The sequence below is a fragment of the Symphalangus syndactylus genome, chromosome 11, assembly GCF_028878055.3.
Source record: "Symphalangus syndactylus isolate Jambi chromosome 11, NHGRI_mSymSyn1-v2.1_pri, whole genome shotgun sequence".
NCBI lineage: Eukaryota > Metazoa > Chordata > Mammalia > Primates > Hylobatidae > Symphalangus > Symphalangus syndactylus.
In genome coordinates, this window is record NC_072433.2 from 12,715,404 (window position 1) to 12,734,110 (window position 18,707).

The 18,707-nt window shown below is 42.2% G+C and overlaps 2 protein-coding genes and 1 pseudogene across 7 annotated transcripts in view; 1 reads left to right on the forward strand and 2 right to left on the reverse strand.

Annotated features, from left to right (window-relative positions):
- The window catches only part of XKR9 (XK related 9), a 114,120-nt gene extending 112,368 nt beyond the window's left edge, over positions 1–1,752 (reverse strand). For 2 of the 4 annotated variants that reach the window (XM_063612630.1, XM_063612628.1), the window contains exons 1-2: positions 1,553–1,752; positions 852–1,008 (exon numbers count right to left, since the gene is read on the reverse strand). The gene's annotated coding sequence lies outside the window, so the exon portion shown is untranslated. Of the gene's footprint in view, positions 1–851; positions 1,009–1,447 lie in introns of all 4 variants that reach the window. The other 2 variants (XM_063612635.1, XM_063612632.1) reach the window with 2 other exon arrangements.
- A 6,396-nt stretch (positions 1,753–8,148) lies between these two features.
- TRAM1 (translocation associated membrane protein 1) overlaps positions 8,149–18,707 on the forward strand; it is a 33,453-nt gene continuing 22,894 nt past the window's right edge. Inside the window, exons 1-3 of one of the 3 annotated variants that reach the window (XM_055298026.2) lie at positions 8,149–8,734; positions 16,704–16,767; positions 18,521–18,642. In XM_055298026.2, coding sequence (XP_055154001.1) covers positions 8,612–8,734; positions 16,704–16,767; positions 18,521–18,642 — 309 coding nt within the window. In that variant the 5' untranslated portion in view covers positions 8,149–8,611. Of the gene's footprint in view, positions 8,735–9,165; positions 9,301–9,840; positions 9,950–16,703; positions 16,768–18,520; positions 18,643–18,707 lie in introns of those variants that run through there. The other 2 variants (XM_063612626.1, XM_063612627.1) reach the window with 2 other exon arrangements.
- On the reverse strand, positions 12,201–12,298 carry LOC129457952 (uncharacterized; annotated as a pseudogene).

Sequence of the window (18,707 nt, forward strand, 5' to 3'; positions counted from 1 at the left end):
TATAACAATAGCATGTAAACAGAAAAATGATCTGTTGGGGTCTTTTTCATGGGCTTTGTGTTTCTACGTAGGCAGCAACTAGTCTCTTGAATAGATCAGGAATGAGATAAGATTGAGAATTACTGCTCTCTGAAGAGTCACAGTCTTTCTGGCAAGTACAGACCCTGCAGGACTGTTTATGTGAGACAAGAATGGGTTTGTTTGCTGCACAGTGGTGCACACTTGTAGTTCCAGCTACTTGGGAGGTTCTCTTGAGCCCAAGGGTTTAAGGCCAGCCTAGACAACATAGCGAGGCCTGTCTCAAAAAACATTAAAAAGAATGCATTTGGCAGGCACACAGATACCTAGACCTATGACCTTGGGCAAATTACTTAACATCTCTGAGCCTCAGCTTCTCTGTCTTTAAATAAAGACAATAACACCTATTTTATAAGATTTATGTGAAGACCAAATGATATATGTAAAAGCAAAATGCCTGGAATTTAATAAGCATGTAACAAACATTCGTTTCTTACTTTTCATCAATTTGTCCCCAAGGAGAGGTTGAAATCAAACAGTCCCATTTTAGTTCTAACTTATTTCTATTAGGTAATTTCTTGTACCTACTTTCACATCATCTCAGAACAGGTTTTTCATTCTTATACATGTCTTGTAAGGCCAGCTAAACACAATCTCATTGAGGGCAAAGATCATATTTCTGTTATTTTATATTTCTCATAATTACAGCAACCTTGTACCACAAATTTTCCTGGATAGACCTAATCCCAAATAAGCTGACTTCTGTCCTACAGTCATTAAAAGAATCCTGAGAATTTCAGGATCCATGCTATGTTTGCCAAAGTCTTACTTACTTGGAATGTGGCCTCCAGAGCTGAACACACACAAGCAATCAATCTGCTTGAGGGGTCCCTGGTGGGGTAGCTCACCCCTATAATCCCAGCACTTTGGGATGCCGAGGCAAGAGGATTGCTTGAGGCCAGGATTTTGAGACCAGCCTGGTCCCTGTCTCTAAAACAAAACAAAACAAAAAATCTGCTGAGGGAGGCCTCCAGAGCCCATGTGTCTTGGTAGGACCACTTTCCCCACCACCATGACCTACCCTTGGAGAATTTAATGGCAGCCACCTTTCACTATAAACTTAAGAGGCCAATCCTAAAACAGAAGCTAAAATTATTATTAAACCTCCACATTCCCCTAAAAGACCTCAGGATCATTCTATAATGCTTCAAAACTCTTTCCACCTTAGTCACTTCCAGAGTCAAACCTCCATTGTTGTCCATCATCACCACAATCTCCAACCCACAAAGCTATATTCATCCCTTTATTTTGCTTAAGCCAAAAGCCCCTTCCCAGTCCCCAAACTCTTCCAGTGTATCCCCCAAAGCTCCAGGTGTGCCATCTACCAAATCCCCAACACCCTCTGCCTCTTTCTAAATGTTTTCTTCACCTTCTCGCTCAGAAACTTGGAGGCAACTCTAACTGAAAACTGAAACCTGCTTCCCTAGAGCCTTCTCAAGAGGTGGCTGTTTCTTCCCTCCCACGCACCACATACCACAGAGCCTAGGGGTGGAGTAGGTGTCTTTCATGGTCCTCATCCCTGCTGACAGAAAATTCTCCTCCCTTGCTCAAAAACCCCAGCTTTTCTGGAAGTCCATGCCCTGAAACTACACCACCCACTACCCTCCTGTGGCAATCATCTGCCAGCCTCTCAGGCTCTTCCTCATTTGCAGCAGATGTTAGAGCCCAGCTCCCTCACTGGCTCCCTTTCCGTTCTTCTCCTTCCGTCATTCTTGGTGATTTAGCATCCATGTGCTGAGCCCCTTAGCCTCCTACTGCCTTGACTTCTCACTCTCAAAGCTCTCCTCCTCCATTCACCTCAGCTACCCACTCCCACCTTTCTACCCTGTGCATCTCATTGCCAGTGACTGCACAACCTCTGAAATCATTTCCAGCATCCCACTCTCTCACCACTTCCTCCTCAGCCAGTTACCCTCCACAACAATTCAGCCACATAGGTGCCTCCAATTCAGAGGCCCTAGCACCATTTCTGTGTCCTCTGTCTCTGTCAGAGAACTGGCAAGGAAAAGATGGGCCATTCAAAAGAATTTAGCTGGAGAGAGTATAATGAAGGGCTTATTCACAGAGGAGTAGCCGGTTGAATGAACCAACAAGGGATGGTGAAGTATCTGGGGAGTAAGAGCATGGGAAGCTATTACAACCAACAGCCTGAAGCGGCGGGGGAGAGAATGAGGTCCCTGGAGCCCACTTAGAGCTGAAACAGTAACAGAAAAGCTACCTGACACAGGCAGTGGCCACAGGAGAACAAACATAGTCACTGTTGGAACCACAGTAAGGCAAGGAGGGATGATGGGAGTATAAAGAAGTCCCCAAACCCTCTGATTTTTGGCTAGTGTCTTCCACAGACTTCCAGTCCCATTCCAGTGGGAAGTCAAGGGTGAGGGAGCCCCAGTACTGCAGTCTGCAGACACTTGCCTTTCACAGCAGAAAAGGGTGGACTCTCAGGGCAGAGGGTGATGGTATAACAAGCATGACCACCACCTCATGGCCTTCACTTCATCACCCCTGCCCGCACCCTTGCACATCCTCCACATCCTTTGTCATACTGGCCTGGCAAAGCCCAACTCTGCCTTCTCCATACCTGTATCCAAACAGGGAGATAGCCTGGAGAAAATTATGTGGCTCTGCTTACTAGTCTCACTTTAAATGTATGGCCCCAAATATCAAGTGGGCCCTGCTGTCTGATTACGTCCCTTTAATCTACTCACCCTCCACAGTTTTCCTCCATTCTCTTCTCAAATGCCATCACACTATCTCCACTCCTGATTTCGTTTCCTATTTTACCGAGAAAGTAGAAGCAATCAGAAGCAGACAACTTCATCTTGCCATTATCAGCCTACCCCTAAATTCTGCCCTCTATCTGGTTGCTGTGGGCACCCTATCTTGTCACTGAGGTCAGCTGTACACTACATGCCATCAACTCTGAGCTGCTCAAGGACTTTGCTTCTGCAAGCAACTCCTGTAGAATAAATCTTTCTTATAGATCATTCTCATCTGCATGTAAATACATCATAATATAGCTCATCCAAAAAGAAAAGCAAAACCCTTCCCTACACCTCTCTTCACCACGTGCCCATTACTCTGCCTTCCCTTGCAGGGAAATCCCCTCAAATGAGTTGCTTATACTCATGCCTCCATCTTGCCATTTCCCATTCTCTCTTGAACCCACTCCAGTCAGCCATTTGTTGCTACCATTTCCAAAGAAAATACTGTCTTAAAGGTCACTAGTGACTCCATAAGAGTCAGGGTCCTAGCAGAAGCAAATGGCATGTTTAAATTGGGTGATTTGGGGAAATTTGTATAAAGGCACTCTCTTCAAGCGTGTGGGTTCAGGTAAGGAAACGACAAATGATAGTGCAGTACCCCAAGGCTATAAACAATAGGGTCCCTGAAGGAGCAAGAAGGATAATTACCAAAACCCAAGAGAGATTTGTGGAGAGAAGGTCTCCTGACAGAAGCGAGGACCTTCTGCGGAAGATGGCAAGAGTGCAGAGTAGGAGCCCACAGTGCATGACAGGGCACTGTCGTGGTCCAAGAACTCATCATCTCCATCCAGTGTGTAAATCCTCAATGGGAAGTCTCTGTGCTGGAGCTCTACACACAAGGCTGGCCAAAACTTTCTCAGTTGCACCTCAGTCTGCGGCTCTTCCTGCCTGATCCTTCTTCCTTCCTTTCACAAGGATCAGATCTACATTACAGTCTGAAGGCTTTCCCTGTTAACTCCCCTCCCCTTTAATTTTCACAAATGTTATTGCCAATAAGTCTCTTATGCTTCTAACTCTGTCTTGGCATCTATTTCCTGGACAACCCAAACTAACATAACCACACAACCTCCATCTTACCAAACCCAGTGGTCGCTGGGCACAATGGCTCATGCCTGTAATCCCAGCACTTTGGGAGGCTGAGGTGAGTGGATCACGAGGTCAGGAGTTCGAGACCAGCCTGACCAACATGGTGAAACCCCGTCTCTACTAAAAATACAAAAATTAGCCAGGCCTGGTGTCACATGCCTGTAATCCCAGCTACTCAGGAGGCTGAGGCAGGAGAATCACTTGAACCCGGGAGGCAGAGGTTGCAGTGAGCTGAGGTCGTGCCACTGCACTCCAGCCTGGGCAACAGAGCGAGATTCCATCTCAAAAACAAACAAACAAACAACAACAACAAAAAAAAACCCAATGGTCATCTCAAGTCCTATGGCTGGCCAGAGTATGATAGGTTTCAGCAGCTGAAAGAAGACCAATGTGTCTTCTCACAAAGGAGTGAAAAATCACCAGATTTCAGGTTTGAAAGGACCAATTTCAGTTTAAAAACTGACATTAGTAGAGCAATTCATTTCCAAATGACCTAGAACACTTCTACTGCACCTTGCACTGTCTCTTTGTAAATATCCATCACATTGGTCATTGTTTATTGTCTGTCTTCTATTCCAGGTATGAGTTTCAAGAACAAAGACTAAATCTGTCTTGTTAATAATTATATCCTACAACTCAGGACTTGCTTGGTGCATTGCAAGTCTTCTTTAAATATATTTAAAATGAGTAACTTTGTAGAGCCATATATCATTTTTATATTTGTTTCTTGGTTAAACTATCTTAAGGTTTTATTCTCATTTATGTGAGGTATTTTTTCTTTTCATTCCCTCAATAAATATTGACCACTAAATATTTGACAGTATAGCACCAGGTAGTAGGAGCTGGAAAAATGAAATGACTCCCAGTTCCTGAGGAGTACCAGTCTAGTGGGAAGACAGACTTGCAAACAATAGAAGATAGTATGATTATTGCTAAAATGAAATTATGTACAAAATACAAGTGAGTCCTCATAGACCCAAGTGTAAGAGCTAAAACTATAAAACTCTTAGAAGAAAACACAGGAGTAAATCTTTGGAATCTTGGGTTAGGCACTGATTTCTTATATAGGACAACAATAGCAAGTGATTAAAGAGAAAACAGATAAGTTGGACTTCACTGAATTAAAAACTTCTGTGCTTCAAAGAAAACCATCAAGAAAGTAAAAGACTGAAAGAAAATATTTTCAAATCATGTATCTGCTAAGATCTAGAATCTATTTTTTATTTTTTAAAATAAATTACAGAACAACATAGACATATAGAATAGATATTTTTAAACACTTACAACTCAATAAACTTAAAAAAATTAATCCAACTTAGAAATGACAAAGGATTTGAATAGACATTTCTACAAAAAAAGATATACAAATGGCTTCTGAGCACCTGATAAGGCTAGTAGTCAACATCATTAGTGCTCACGGAAATGCAAAGCAAAATCACAATGAGATACTACTTCATACCCACTAGGATAGATAAGATTAAAAGACAGAAAATAAAAGTATTGGCAAGGATGGGAAGAAATTGGAACCTCTACACATCGCTAATAGGATGGGAAATGGTGCCATTCACTTTGGAAATTAGTGTGAGAGTTCCTCAAAAGGTCAAACATAAAGTTGCCTTATGATCAGCGATTCCACTGCTAGGTATATACCCAAAGGAATTGAGTTCAAACAAAAACTTGTACACAAACGTTCAACTGATGAATAAGATGCGCTATATCCATACAATGGAATATTATTTGGCCATAAAAAGGAATGAAGTACTGATACATGTTACAACATGGATGAACCTTGGAAACATTATCTTCAGTGAAAGAAGTCAGTCACAAAAGATCATGATTCTATTTACATGTAATGTCCAAGCTGGCCATGGTGGCTCACGTCTGTAATCCCAGCACTTTGGGAGGTGGGAGAATTTCTTGAGGCCAGGAGTCCAAGGTTGCAGTGAGCTATGATCACACCACTGTACACCAGCCTAGGCAACAGAGCAAGACCCCATCTCAAAAAAAGAAAGAAAAGAAACAAAGAAAGAACAAAAAGAAATGTCCACAATAAGCAAATATAGAGAGGCAGAAAATAGATCAGTTGTTGCCAAGGGCTGCCAAGACTATGAGGGGAAATGGAGAGTTACTGGTAATGTGTATCAGATTTCTTTTAGAGATTACAAGAATGTTCTAAAGTTACATTATGGTGATTGTTACACAACTTTGTAAATATACTAAAAACCACAGGATTGAATATCTCAAATAGCTGAACTATATGACATAAATTATACTGCAATAAAACTATTTCAAAAATGCAATTGAATCATAAAAGATAAACTGCTTAGGTCACAGAATTCAGTGAAGCTTTCGAAGAGGTCATATGTAAATGAGACATGAAGGAACAGCAGGAGCGTGCTGTGTCTATGAGAGGACAGGTGAAAACATTCCAGACAGAGACAGCAGCACACACAAAGGCAGGGGAGAGCATGGGAAGAGAGCATGCCATGGTATGTACAGTCGTCCCTCAGTCTTCACAGGGGATTGGTTCCAGGACCCTCGCGGATACCAAAATCCACCTATGCTCAGGTGCCTTATATAAGATGATGCAATATTCTGGTAAAGAATATCCTAAATCCTCCTACAGACCTCCAATCATTTCTAGATTATTTATAATATCTAACACAACATAACTGCTAAATAAATAGTTGGCCGTACTATATTGTTTAGGCAATAATCGTGGGGGGGGAAGTCTGTAGATGTTCAGTACAAAGGCAGTTTTTTTCTTGAATATTTTTTACTCCAGGTTGGTTGAATCCACAGTTATGTGGCACCCACAGATACGGAGAGGCAACTGTATAGTGTGTGTAGTCAATAATGCTGCTACAGAGATTATGACCTGCAGATGCGGGGCTCCAGTCTGCTGGGGTAGGCAGGGACCAAATCAGAAAGGGCTATTTCATCATGCTAGCTTTCCATGAAGGGAAAGGGAACCCGCTGAAAAACTTTCTGCCAGTAGAAGCATCATTCTAGTATAAACGTTGAAAGGTGATCTGAAGGGAAATGAAACTAGTGATTGCCCAGAAGAAGGAAAAGAATAATCACTGACTAAATTTATAAAGCCCTAATTCCCCGCTGAGCAGTTTCCTTTAATCATCTCATTTAATTACTAAAATGAGCAATAGTTATCCCCACTTTATAGATGATATGCACAGGGCTTGCTCCCTCACCTCCTGCAGGTCTTCAGGCAAGTGTAAGTGCCTCACACTTTCCTATTCCCCTTGTTTTATTTTTCTCCTGGATACTCAACTCAATTTAACATCTGTTTCACTTTTGAAATCTTGTTTAAAGATTCTCTCCCACAGTAGAATGATAAGTCCCTAGGAATAATTTAATTTGTATTTCACTTCTGTATCCCCAGTGCCCAGGACATAGTCAACCCTCAGTAAGTACATAAATGAATACATTTTTAAAAATGAGGAAATCGGGTCCCATAGAGATTAAGTAACTTGTCCATGATCATACAAGTAATAAGTGGCAGACTTCTGATTTAACAACCCACATTCTTAAACCACTAAGTGGTTACACCAGAGTTGTAATATTGTAGGCAAGAGGCAAGTACCCTCGGACTGTGGTAGTGGGGAAGCGGGGTGAGAGGCCTGCCTCGGGTTGGTGATGACTGCATGTGGAAGGGCGCTGAAAGGGCTCCATCTAGCATGACTTTGGTTTCTACATTTGGCTCATGAGTAAACAGGAGAGCAATTCTTCAGGAAAAAGAATACAAAGGACTCCAGGTTTGGGCAAAACGATAGGAGGAGGACGTGTCTTAATCCACGATCCTTTTTAACTTTTTTACTGTCTCCCTTAGATTACTAAAACATGTTGTTAATTTAACTATATGTGAAGCCAGTAAACCCAGACTGATCCCTTCGTCTTCAGTCTGAGGCCAGTGGGGGATAGGGCTGGGGATGGGGACGGGGATGAGGGTGGGAACGGACAGGCAGACCAGAATAGGGTCAGCTCTTTTTTTTTTTTTTTTAAAGTTAGTCCAAACTTACAAAGAGTAGAAATAAGTCCCCAGGAGTGCTTAACTCTGAGGTAATTTTTAAGGCAGATGCTTAAACTGGAGAATACACCGTACCCTTGTGGAGTCAAGTAGTATTCGTAGTTTTAGATTATCCTGACGGTGGCAGTCACTTGTAGAAGTGACAGTGTGCAGCAGGCCACTGACACCCAATCCCTGGATGGCCAGGAGGGCGGGAGGGCACCCGGCCGCGGTCTCAGGCTGCTGAGCAGGCGCAGGAAGCTCGCCCCTCAAACGACTCCCAAACCCAAGCCCGGCGCGAAGCAGGGAAGCACCGCTCACATTCCTGCACACTCGCCCGGCCGCGGGCCAGCGGCCTCCGGTCCGCAGGGGGCGCTGTGGGCTCGCGAAGGCGGCCGCGGCACGAGGGAGCGTCGTCTCCGTGGTGCGCATGCTCGCCCCCGCTGCGGGCTGGCTGGTGTTTTTTTTTTTTTTTTTTTCCCCGGGCGGCCTGGCGGCTGCGTACTGGCTGTGGGATGGGAAGTGAAGCCCCAGCGAGCGGCTGCAGCGGGGCCGTGAGGAGCAGCCAGGGGGAGGCGGCGGCGGCGGTGAGTCGGTGAGCAGCTGGGAAGAGCGGAACCGGGGCGGAGCACCTGCAGGCGCGGGCGGAGGCCCCACCATGGCGATTCGCAAGAAAAGCACCAAGAGTCCCCCGGTACTGAGCCACGAATTCGTCCTGCAGAATCACGCGGACATCGTCTCCTGTGTGGCGATGGTCTTCCTGCTGGGGCTCATGTTTGAGGTGAGCCCGCCCCGAGTCTCAACCGCCTGCCCCGCCACCCCCTGCCCCGCCACCCCGTCCGGGCCCGGGCTCCAGATGCCAGCACCGGCTTCTCCGCCCAGGACCGCTGGGGGCTCGGGCCCGGGGTAGGTGCGGACCCCCAGTCCCTGAGGTGCAGGCCTGCCATGCCCTGCCCAACGCCGGCGGCAGCTCCCCGGCGGCTGGCCCGGGGATGCAAAGTCCCGGTGGGCCTCATCGCGGCCCGCAGTGGGGTGGGGACCGCCGCGTCGCCCCCTTCCTGACCCGCCGCCGCCCCCTCCCGCCGGCTGCGCGGCGCAGTTCCTGGTTCCCGCGAAGGGTTACGTGGCAGCCGGCGAGGGGCCGGCGGGTGGGGGCGGCCCCTGAGCTGCCGAGCTGGCTCGGGGCGGGTGGGCGGACTTGGGGGTACTGCCAGCCTCGGCCGCGGTGAGCGGCAGCCCCGCGAGGGCCGGAGAAGGCGGAGGCCCGGCCCCCGGGTCTGAGGAGTGCGGGCCTGGAGGCCACAGGCCCCGAGTGACAGGGGGGCCCCGGGGAGCTCCGAGATTGGGGTGAGCGAGAAACCGGAGTCGGGCATCTGCTTTCGACTGGAAGGGCGGTGGCCGCCGGGCACCGGCACAGTGGAGGCGCGCCAGATTGTTTTAATTTTTGTCTTTTAAACTGATATTATTACCAGTTAACGAACTTTTTGCCCTGATGCTTTAAAGAAACAAGGTCTGATGGATAAATCTAGGTTCTGAACAGCGGTGCCAAGGAATCGAGTAATTTTGTTTCTTGAAGTAGGAGAGGATGGGAATGTCAGGAGTGTGTAAATTCTCTTCCCACATATCTAGTATTTTGATGACTTATTTAACAGCTGTTGAATGTGGATGATAAACTTTGCAAGGTGAACGAGTAACATCCTACGTTTTTCCCCTCGCTCCCCAATACACACGCTCATTCCTTTGCTTTTTTCCCTTTTTAATTTTTCTCTGGAGCCCTTATGTCTCAGTAAATATACAAATTATTTTGCTCCTGCCTTGTTTTGTCTCCTCTCTCCTGCACGTAACAAGTGAGAGTAGAGATTTTGTAGTATTTTTACGAGTCTGTATTTCCAGAGTCTAGGATAGTGCCTGGGACATAGGAGTGCTTAAAAAAATATGAGCGACGTTAAGAATCCTTGAGAAAACCTAATGGAATGATATTACCAGTGACCAGAAGGTGAATACATTTTTTTAATGGAGCCTATTTGTTTTTTTTTTATTTTAAAATTAAATAATATTTTAACCTTATTTTCGCCTCTATCAAATGGGCTTTTCTGGATCTAGATACAGATATTATTTACTCCTGATTATGTCATGCATGTTTGAAACTACTGGTAAGGAGGTAGCAGGTATAGTTAAAGGGTAGGTAGAAGGAAACTAACATTCTCAAGCTTTAAGTCTGGGCTGTGCCACCTACCTACTGGGTGACCCAAGTCTGAGCCTCAATTTTTCTGCTATAAGGAAATAATATCACCTGTAGTATTCTCCTCACAGCCATTTTTTGCAAAGATCAGATAATACGGTGTGAAGGTAAATACAGTGCTAGGCCTGGTGCGCTGGCTCACGCCTGTAAACATCCCAACACTTTGGGAGGCCAAGGCGGGAGAATCACTGGAGCCCTAGGAGTTCGAGACCAGCCCAGGCAACATAGGGAGACCCTGTCTCTACAAATGATTTTTTAAAAATTAGCGAGGAGTGATAGATAGCACGCACCTGTGGTCGCAGCTGGGAGGCTGAGGTGGGATAATTACTTGAGCCCAGGAGGTGGAGGCTGCGGTGAGCCAAGGTTTCACCACTGCACTCCAGCTTGAAGGACAGAGCAAGAAGACCCTGTCTCAAAAAAAGACCCAATGTTAAACATTTGTATTCACTTTCTGAATTTGATACTTGCATATACTTTCTGCTTTGATCTTAAAGTAATACTTTAATATATGTAGTATATTCAATTTTCTGTAACTTGTCATAAACCATCTCCACATGGTAAGAATTCCTGACTTTAAAAACATATTTTAGGGGTACTGTGACCTGCAAGGTATATTTGCAGTGCTTTGAATGAAATAAAATATAAATCAGAAATTCTGATACATAGTATAACTTTGATTTTATATAAACTATTTTACATTCTCTTACTGTGTTTCTAGGGAAGTCCACCACCTATACCTTGCCTCACATGTTAGTGATTTTTTTTAACAGTGCATTTTCACCTTTGTATAAATTTATAAAATTTGAAAATCTAAATAGACAAAAATACGAAATAGAGGTTTTTAAAGTCAATTCAAAAGTGAGCGTTAAAGTGATACACAAAAGTGAAGTTTGTACGAGTTCTTCCTTTTTCTTACCATATGTTAAGGTGTTAGGATTTCAAAGCATGTTATCTAGATATAGGAATGTGTAGACTAGGTTAGTTTTGCTATTCGACTTTTAAAACAATTGCTGCTGAATCTCAAAGTTAACATAATTATAGAATTACAGTACTTGTGCTAGAATAATCGAGAAATTGATTTTTTTGCAGAACTGTTAAGCCTGTTGTGCAGATACATTGAGGAAATGTCACAGGATTTATGGTGACATCGACAAAGAAATTCAGAAAGAAAGAAAGACTGTATTACTAGCCAAAATGAAGAAGCAATGCAGATACACTGTACAAACGTGGATTCTGGAGCTGAAGGGATTCATGTTCAAGTTAGGGCTCTGCAGCTTGCTAACTGGGTGACCTAGGGCAGCTCAGAACTGAAGTTTCCTCATCTGTAAAATGGGGCTTATTGGGTTACTCTGACAATTAAATTAACCAATATGTATTATGCCTAGTTCAATACTTGGCTTGCAAGAGGCGTGCAATAAGTGGTAGCTATTATTATTCTTTAAAAACTCACCAAAATTGGGAAATAGAAAGCATTTTTATGTGAGAGAAGGGCCTGGAATCTCTTTAGTTAGCATCTAAAGAGATTATACATACTGAAAAGGCTAACAGAGTAGTCTGTTTGGCAGTAATGTAAGAGTTTAATTTCCAGGGAACTTCACGTTAATCAAAAATTGCTTGTAAATTTTGGAATCATAGTTTTATTACAGTAAGTATCTGTCCACATAATTCAAATCATAGTATACAATGAATGGCTTCATATTTGAGTTAGGAAAAATTGAATGGTCAAAAAATGGTAGGGATGCTTGGGAAGCTTTCTGAAAGTGAGGATGTGGAGGAGGGGTGAAGAATTAGGGGTTCACAAGAGAAGTATTTCTTTTAAGGAGTGTATAAAGGAAAGATATTCAAAAGGGAATATATTCAAAAGGAAAGATATTCAAAATCTGCAAGTTCCTTATGCCATACAGATTTTGGGGACATTTACAATTTCAACAATCTTGAAACAGTTTTCAAGGTTTGGGTTTTTTTTTTTTTTTTTTTTGCTTTTTCTTTCCTTTTTTTCTTACTTTTTATGACAGGTAAGGTGTTCAGGTCATAACAAAGTTTGAAGGAGAGACCCATCTCACATACAAGCGTGAAACATATAAGCGTGAACTACAAAGGGGTCTCTCTTTTTTTTTTTGAGACAGGGTCTCGCTATGTTGCCTTGGCTGGAACTTGACCTCCTGGGCTCAAGTGATCCTCCCCTCTCGCCACCTGAGTGGCTGGGACTACAGGCACGTGCCACTGAGCCCCACTGGAAGTGGAATTTGATATTCAGAATTGTCTTTACTTTTCAAGGATCCAGTGCATGTAGTGACTGTTCACATCTTCCTCTAAAACAAGTGCAAAGTCGTTAACATGTCTATATAACAAGAAAGATACCAAGCCCCAACTAGTGACACTGAATTAAAGAAATGTTATTGTATTGATGACATTGTGTACAGCATAGAATTAGGTAATTCATTACAGTTTCTGGTAACCTATTTAAGATGCATCTGAATAAGTCTTTTTTTTTTTCATTTTTCCACTTTTGTAAATGGAGAGCAGCACTATAAATGTTCAAACTGTCATAAACTCAGGTATTTTTACTTTTGAGTGCATTATATATTTCTGTAGCCTATTTATATTCTAAACTAACTTATCTTACTACTAATTAATTGTGGTGTGAGTTTAACTGCAGCAATGCAGCAGGGTGTGAGGCTTAGGAGGCCTGGAAATGGCTAGGAGCATGACTGCGGGCTTAAACTTGAAACTTTTTGGAGTGTGTAGTTTACATTTTCCTCTTCTTCTACTTAATGTCACATGCTAAACCAGCTGGAGGTCAAATTTTAATTGTATTTGGAAGCCTGGCTAAAAGGATAATCTAATTTTTGCTGCTTTTAGAATTTGATGCTAAATTTATCTTTGAAGAATCTCATTCGTTGTTTGTAAAGGACTCTTTCTGAGACGGAGCCTCGCTCTATCACCCAGGCTAGAGTGCAATGGCGTGATCTCGGCTCGCTGTACCCTCTGCCTCCTGGGTTCAAGCAATTCTCCTGCCTCAGCCTCCTGAGTAGCTGGGATTACAGGCACCCGCCACGATGCCCAGCTAATTTTTGTATTTTTAATAGAGATGAGGTTTCACCATGGTGGCCAGGCTGGTCTTGAACTCCTGACCTCAGGTAAGCCAGCCACCTCGGCCTCCCAAAGTGCTGGGATTACAGGCGTGAGCCATCACACCTGGCCTGTAAAGGACTGTTTAACAAAGTGTTCTTAGGTGTGACAGTGGTGACTTCATAGTACAAACTGGAAACAGGGATGTGGAGTGTTTGTGTTTAAAACAGAGTATGTGTGTGTGTATATATACATATATATTGTTTAGACTATATGTATATATTTAAAAAATCTAAACAAAGATAGCAAAACTAAATGAAATGTAGTGACCACTCACCTTTACTAAAAATAATCACATGAAAATAGTGTTGCCCTGGAGACTTATGTCATCGTTCTGCTCTGAGTCCTTGTTAATGACCCAAATTTTAATAGAGTAGCCTTAGTACCCTTTTCTACTCAAGAGACCTTCATATCTAACCCAGGTCAGCCACTCAGTTTACTGGCCGTATCCTGCAGTTTGTCATGCAAGCCTGACTTCTTCCACTTCCTGAATTCCAGGATAACAGAGTTTAGCTACAACCTACGTTTTGTTCACCTCCCTCATTCTAGTCCTCATAAGTCAGTTCTCTACCTAGTCCAGGTTTTTGCGGTGCCATGGCCCCCTTTCCCTTTCTCCAGTGTATTAGTCCCCTCACTGTGTTGCCTTTCTTCCTGCAGTCTTTATTCCACTATTGGCCTTTTCCATGCCTCTCAATTCCCGGAGAAAGTCATACTCATGCTGGTAGATAATATTGCAAATCAAAGGTTTCTAACCTCAGACATTCGCATCCGGTATCTTTTTACTTTCCCTGGCCATCTCCTTTCCCTATGGGAACTATATAAATAGTCATCATTCACGTCCCCATTATGCTTAATATGTGACATTGCTTTTTCTCACACAGGGAAAATAAAAATTTATCAAGCACGGATTTCCTCATTTTCCTGTCTTTTGAAGTTATGTGTCCCATCCATTACTGCCTTCTTCCCATCTAAGAGGAAAAGTAGTTCAAGAGTGCAATACTCAGTCCTTACAATTTTGTTCCCTGCCATATGCCTCCATCCGTTATTCTCTTTCTATCCTGTGTGTTTAACTTCTCCCTTTTCCCTGTTACCTTCACTGTTGCCCCCACACAAGCTCAGTCTCTCCTAAAAACAACATAAAATTTGACCTGGCATCTACTGGATACCACTTTGTGCCTCTGTGTTCTTCAATCCACTGGGATGCAGCTCCTGCTCTCACTACCTAGTTGGAATCACTTAAGCTGTGACCACTGATGACTTCTTAAATTGTCCAGTCTATTGTTCTCTTTCCTCCCACATCTCCTTTGAAACTCTGACTTTATTAACCACACCTTTTAGAAATGTTTCCCCTTTGGCTTTTGGGACTGCAAGCTCTCTTTATGTCTTTTTCTGTCTCTCTAACCATTTTTTCTTAGTTTCAGTGACTTGAAGTTTTGCTTTTTTCCCTGTTCTCTCCATGGGTCTGATGTTGTCCTACTTCTCTACAAATACGGTGCACTCTCCATATATGATTTATGTATTTTCACAGCTTCAGCCATTATCTGTAGAAAGAGACTCCCAAATCTTTATTTAAGCTAGGTTCCCCCTACTGAGTTCTAGACTTAGGTTTTAGCTGCCTTACTGCACATCTCCCAGAAATCTCAGCTGTAAGCATCAATAAATAACCTTGTACTCTTTTCTTCTAGCTTACCAGACCTTATTTTGCCTTATGAGTGCCTCCTCTATCCCACAGTCACTGTCTTAGTTCAGGTCTCATTATCTTTCATGTGGTCTCTTGCAGAAGTTTCATTCTTGGCTGCATGCTCACTCCGGTTTGTACTTTAACTGATATTTATTCAGCAATATTGATTAATTACCTAATATGTACCAGGCCTCATGCTGGGCTCTGAAGTATAGTGATGAGTGGAAACAGGCATGGTCCCAGTTCTAATGGAGCTTACTTTCTAATGGGCGAGACAGAAATTATTAATATAATCAACCAGAGTATGCTTTTGAAGGAAAGGAACACAGTTCTCTGAGATAATCTAACAAAGGAAATGACCTACTCTAGGAAGACAGGGAGACTTCCCTGAAAAGGTGTAATGCAACTGAGATCTGATGGGAAATATTTTCCAACCGTATTTTAGATAGAACAGCATGTGCAGAGACCCTGTGGTAGAAGGTGCTGCAGAGGCAGAGAGAGGAGTCAGACCATAGAGTCCTATGGTCACATTCTCCTAGAAAGATGGGAATCTAGTGAAGGATTTTTAGCAGGTAGGGAGGGGGATGTGGTAACATGATCAGAAAATCATTCTAGTTGCAATGTGGAGAATGGATCTGAAGGGGCCTGGGATACCACTTAGCAGGTCACAGACAGCAATCCTTCTAAAAGGCATACATGAAATTTCCCATCCTCAAAATTCTCCAGTTGTGCAAAAATGAAATCTAAACTACTTAGCTGAAAAAACAGGGTCCTTTCTAGCACTCAATAATGTTTCTAGTCTTTTCTAACACTTCCTGATGTGCGTCCTATGCCTGGCCTTGTGTTCACTGCTACTTGATCTTGCCATGCTCTGTTTCTTCTATCTGTACTGTCCTCTTCATCCCCCTTTGTGAACCTAGGGAACACCTATTTTCCAGCAAAACACAGCTCCTTCATTTCATTCTACCCCAGAAAAAAAACCAACAAAGCTCATTGTTTATCCCAAGTACCCACAGTGCAAGCTGTTGGCACTTATTCTACAGTATTATAACAGTTTATTTACCTGCACCCTTCACTCCACAGAGCTCCTTGTCATTAGGGATTATTTTATCCATCTTCATCTCGTCCTTTTTTGCCTAGCACTTTGCCTGGCGCCTGTCAAGATTGGGTAAGCATTCCATTTTTCTGCTCTGGCCAGTTTACTTTTACCAGTAGTCAGGTCAGTTAAACAATTATTGACCACTTAAGTCGGCTAGGTGTGTGGGATACTAACACACCCACACCACAGACCCTGTATTTGATCTGCTTTTCTCATGCTAACTGTGCTTCTCTTTATTTTATTAATTTACACTTAAAATTTGTCTTAATAGGAACTTTTTATTCATTGTATAGGGCTAGGGTAGAGAATCATTATTTGTCAAATAACTGTTTTCTGGAACTGCAGAAAAGGTCTTTTGAAATCTTAAAGTTAAGGATGAATTACACAATCTTACCTAAACCACAGAAGAGTACTCTGGTGAGTTACATTAGCTCCTTGGCAATCAGTAATTTCCATTGTGTCTGTCAGGATTCCACAGGAACAGGGAGGTCCTTGGTGCTTCGATTTAGGGACAGATTTTATAATGTTTTTGCCCCGATCTGTTATTTGGGAGAGGGTCACAAATTGACTTGATCTTTGTTTTTCCTTCTTTGTAGATAACGGCAAAAGCTTCTATCATTTTTGTTACTCTTCAGTACAATGTCACTCTCCCCGCAACAGGTAGGTAATTTACGCTAAGAATTTTCTACGTAAATAGAAGTTCAGTTGAACGAATTTGGAAATTTTCATGAATGCTAGGTCCTGCATTAATTAATCATCAGAGATCTCATCCATGATGTGACTGAATGTTATTTTGATGATTTTGTGATACAAGATCTGATGTTTTTGATTGACTTTACCCTATATATGTTTTCTGTTTACTATGTATTTTTGCGAATGGACCTGAAATTCCATAAAATAGTTTTGCTTTCTCTGCCTTCTGATTTTTTCCTAAGAAAATTATAAGAAAAGATATTTTTAAATTGTTTAAATGTCATTGTTCATTCAAGACTTCTAAAAGCACAACGGCAGATGTGGTTTTTCCGTAAGTTCTATTTTGGGCCTGTAATAGCAATCCTTCTAAGATTATTTACACTTTTTCTGGTGCTCTACTTTTAACAATTATTTTCATTCCAGAAAATGTGTTAGTGAGCTCTAGCAATTATCCGGTAATAGCATCCACACTATTAGGTTTTAGTTCAAAAATGGTATTTCTTAATCTATGTAAAAATTAGGTGTTTCTTGGAAGTTGATTGTAATTTAATACAGTGATATAATTAATTAGCATGGGTGAGGGATGGGGTATTTTTTGGTTGAGGCAGTAAACCTGCACAGCTTTTTATTTAGAATGTAAGATAATGTAGTATACCACATTTAGTTGGGGTTTTTTGTTGTTGTTGCTGTTATTTATATGTGTGTTTTTAAGAGACGACAGGGTCTTGCCAAATGTGTTGTCCAGGCAGGAGTGCTGTGGCATGATCATAGCTGACTGCAGCCTCCAGCTTCTGGGCTCAAATGATCCTCCCGGGTCAGCCTCCCAAGTAGCTGGGACTACAAGGGCACACCACCACGCCCAGCTAATTTTTCAATTTACTGTAGAGATGGAGTCTCACTATACTACCTAGATCAGTCTTGAATTTGGGCCCCAAGCAATTCTTGCCTCCCTAAGTGTTGGGATTATAGGGGTGAGCCACTGCGCCTAGCCTCTGAGTTGGGTTTTTGTTCAGTTATGTATAGTTTTGTAAATATTTAATTTAGTGATTTAGTTATCAGGTTACTCAAAACTACAATACTGTTTTGAAATTTGAATATGCCAGAGAAGAATAAAGCTCTTTTGTGTATATGTTCCCCATAAACATAAAGTTTGAGAATAAGTGTCAGCAATTCACAAGTATTTGATAAAGATTTGTTTTGAAAAATTATAGCAATTGCAAGGATTAAAAACAACTTTAGTAGTTGCCTTTATCTCTGCTGCTTATAGATGAAAATTAAATCAAATACAGGTCAAATCAGCTTTTCCATCAGAATCATAATTTAGTGTGTAGTTAGAAAGTAGAAGTAGAAAGTTTCAAAAGCCCTTTGAAAAAAATAGGTCAATAGGCTAAGTATAGCTTTATCAACCTAATTTATACCCCTGGGATAATACCAGTTTATTGAGTGTGGCCTCCTCTTCCCTGTTTTTTGGTCTTTGGTGGCTGGGACTAACATGTGTCAAGTCTTTGTAAGTAATTTCTAAAGCTTTAGATTTCTAGATAGTCTTGATTTTCATTGCGCCTCTAAGACTCAAGATGTCCAAGACCATGTTATTTATGATGTTCATATAGAACTTTTTTATTAGGTTATTCTTCTTTGTTTCCATAACTATGTTGTACTTAATGCTGTTTTTATAACCTTGTGTATATTTTTGTGTATTTATGTCCTTTTTGGTCTTCAGAAGAACAAGCTACGGAATCAGCATCCCTTTATTGCTATGGTATCAAAGATTTGGCTACGGTTTTCTTCTACATGCTAGTGGCGATAATTATTCATGCCGTAATTCAAGAGTATATGTTGGATGTAAGTATGCAGCCTTAGAAATCTATATTTATAAAGTACTAGCTCTTCATAATCTGATAGTCATA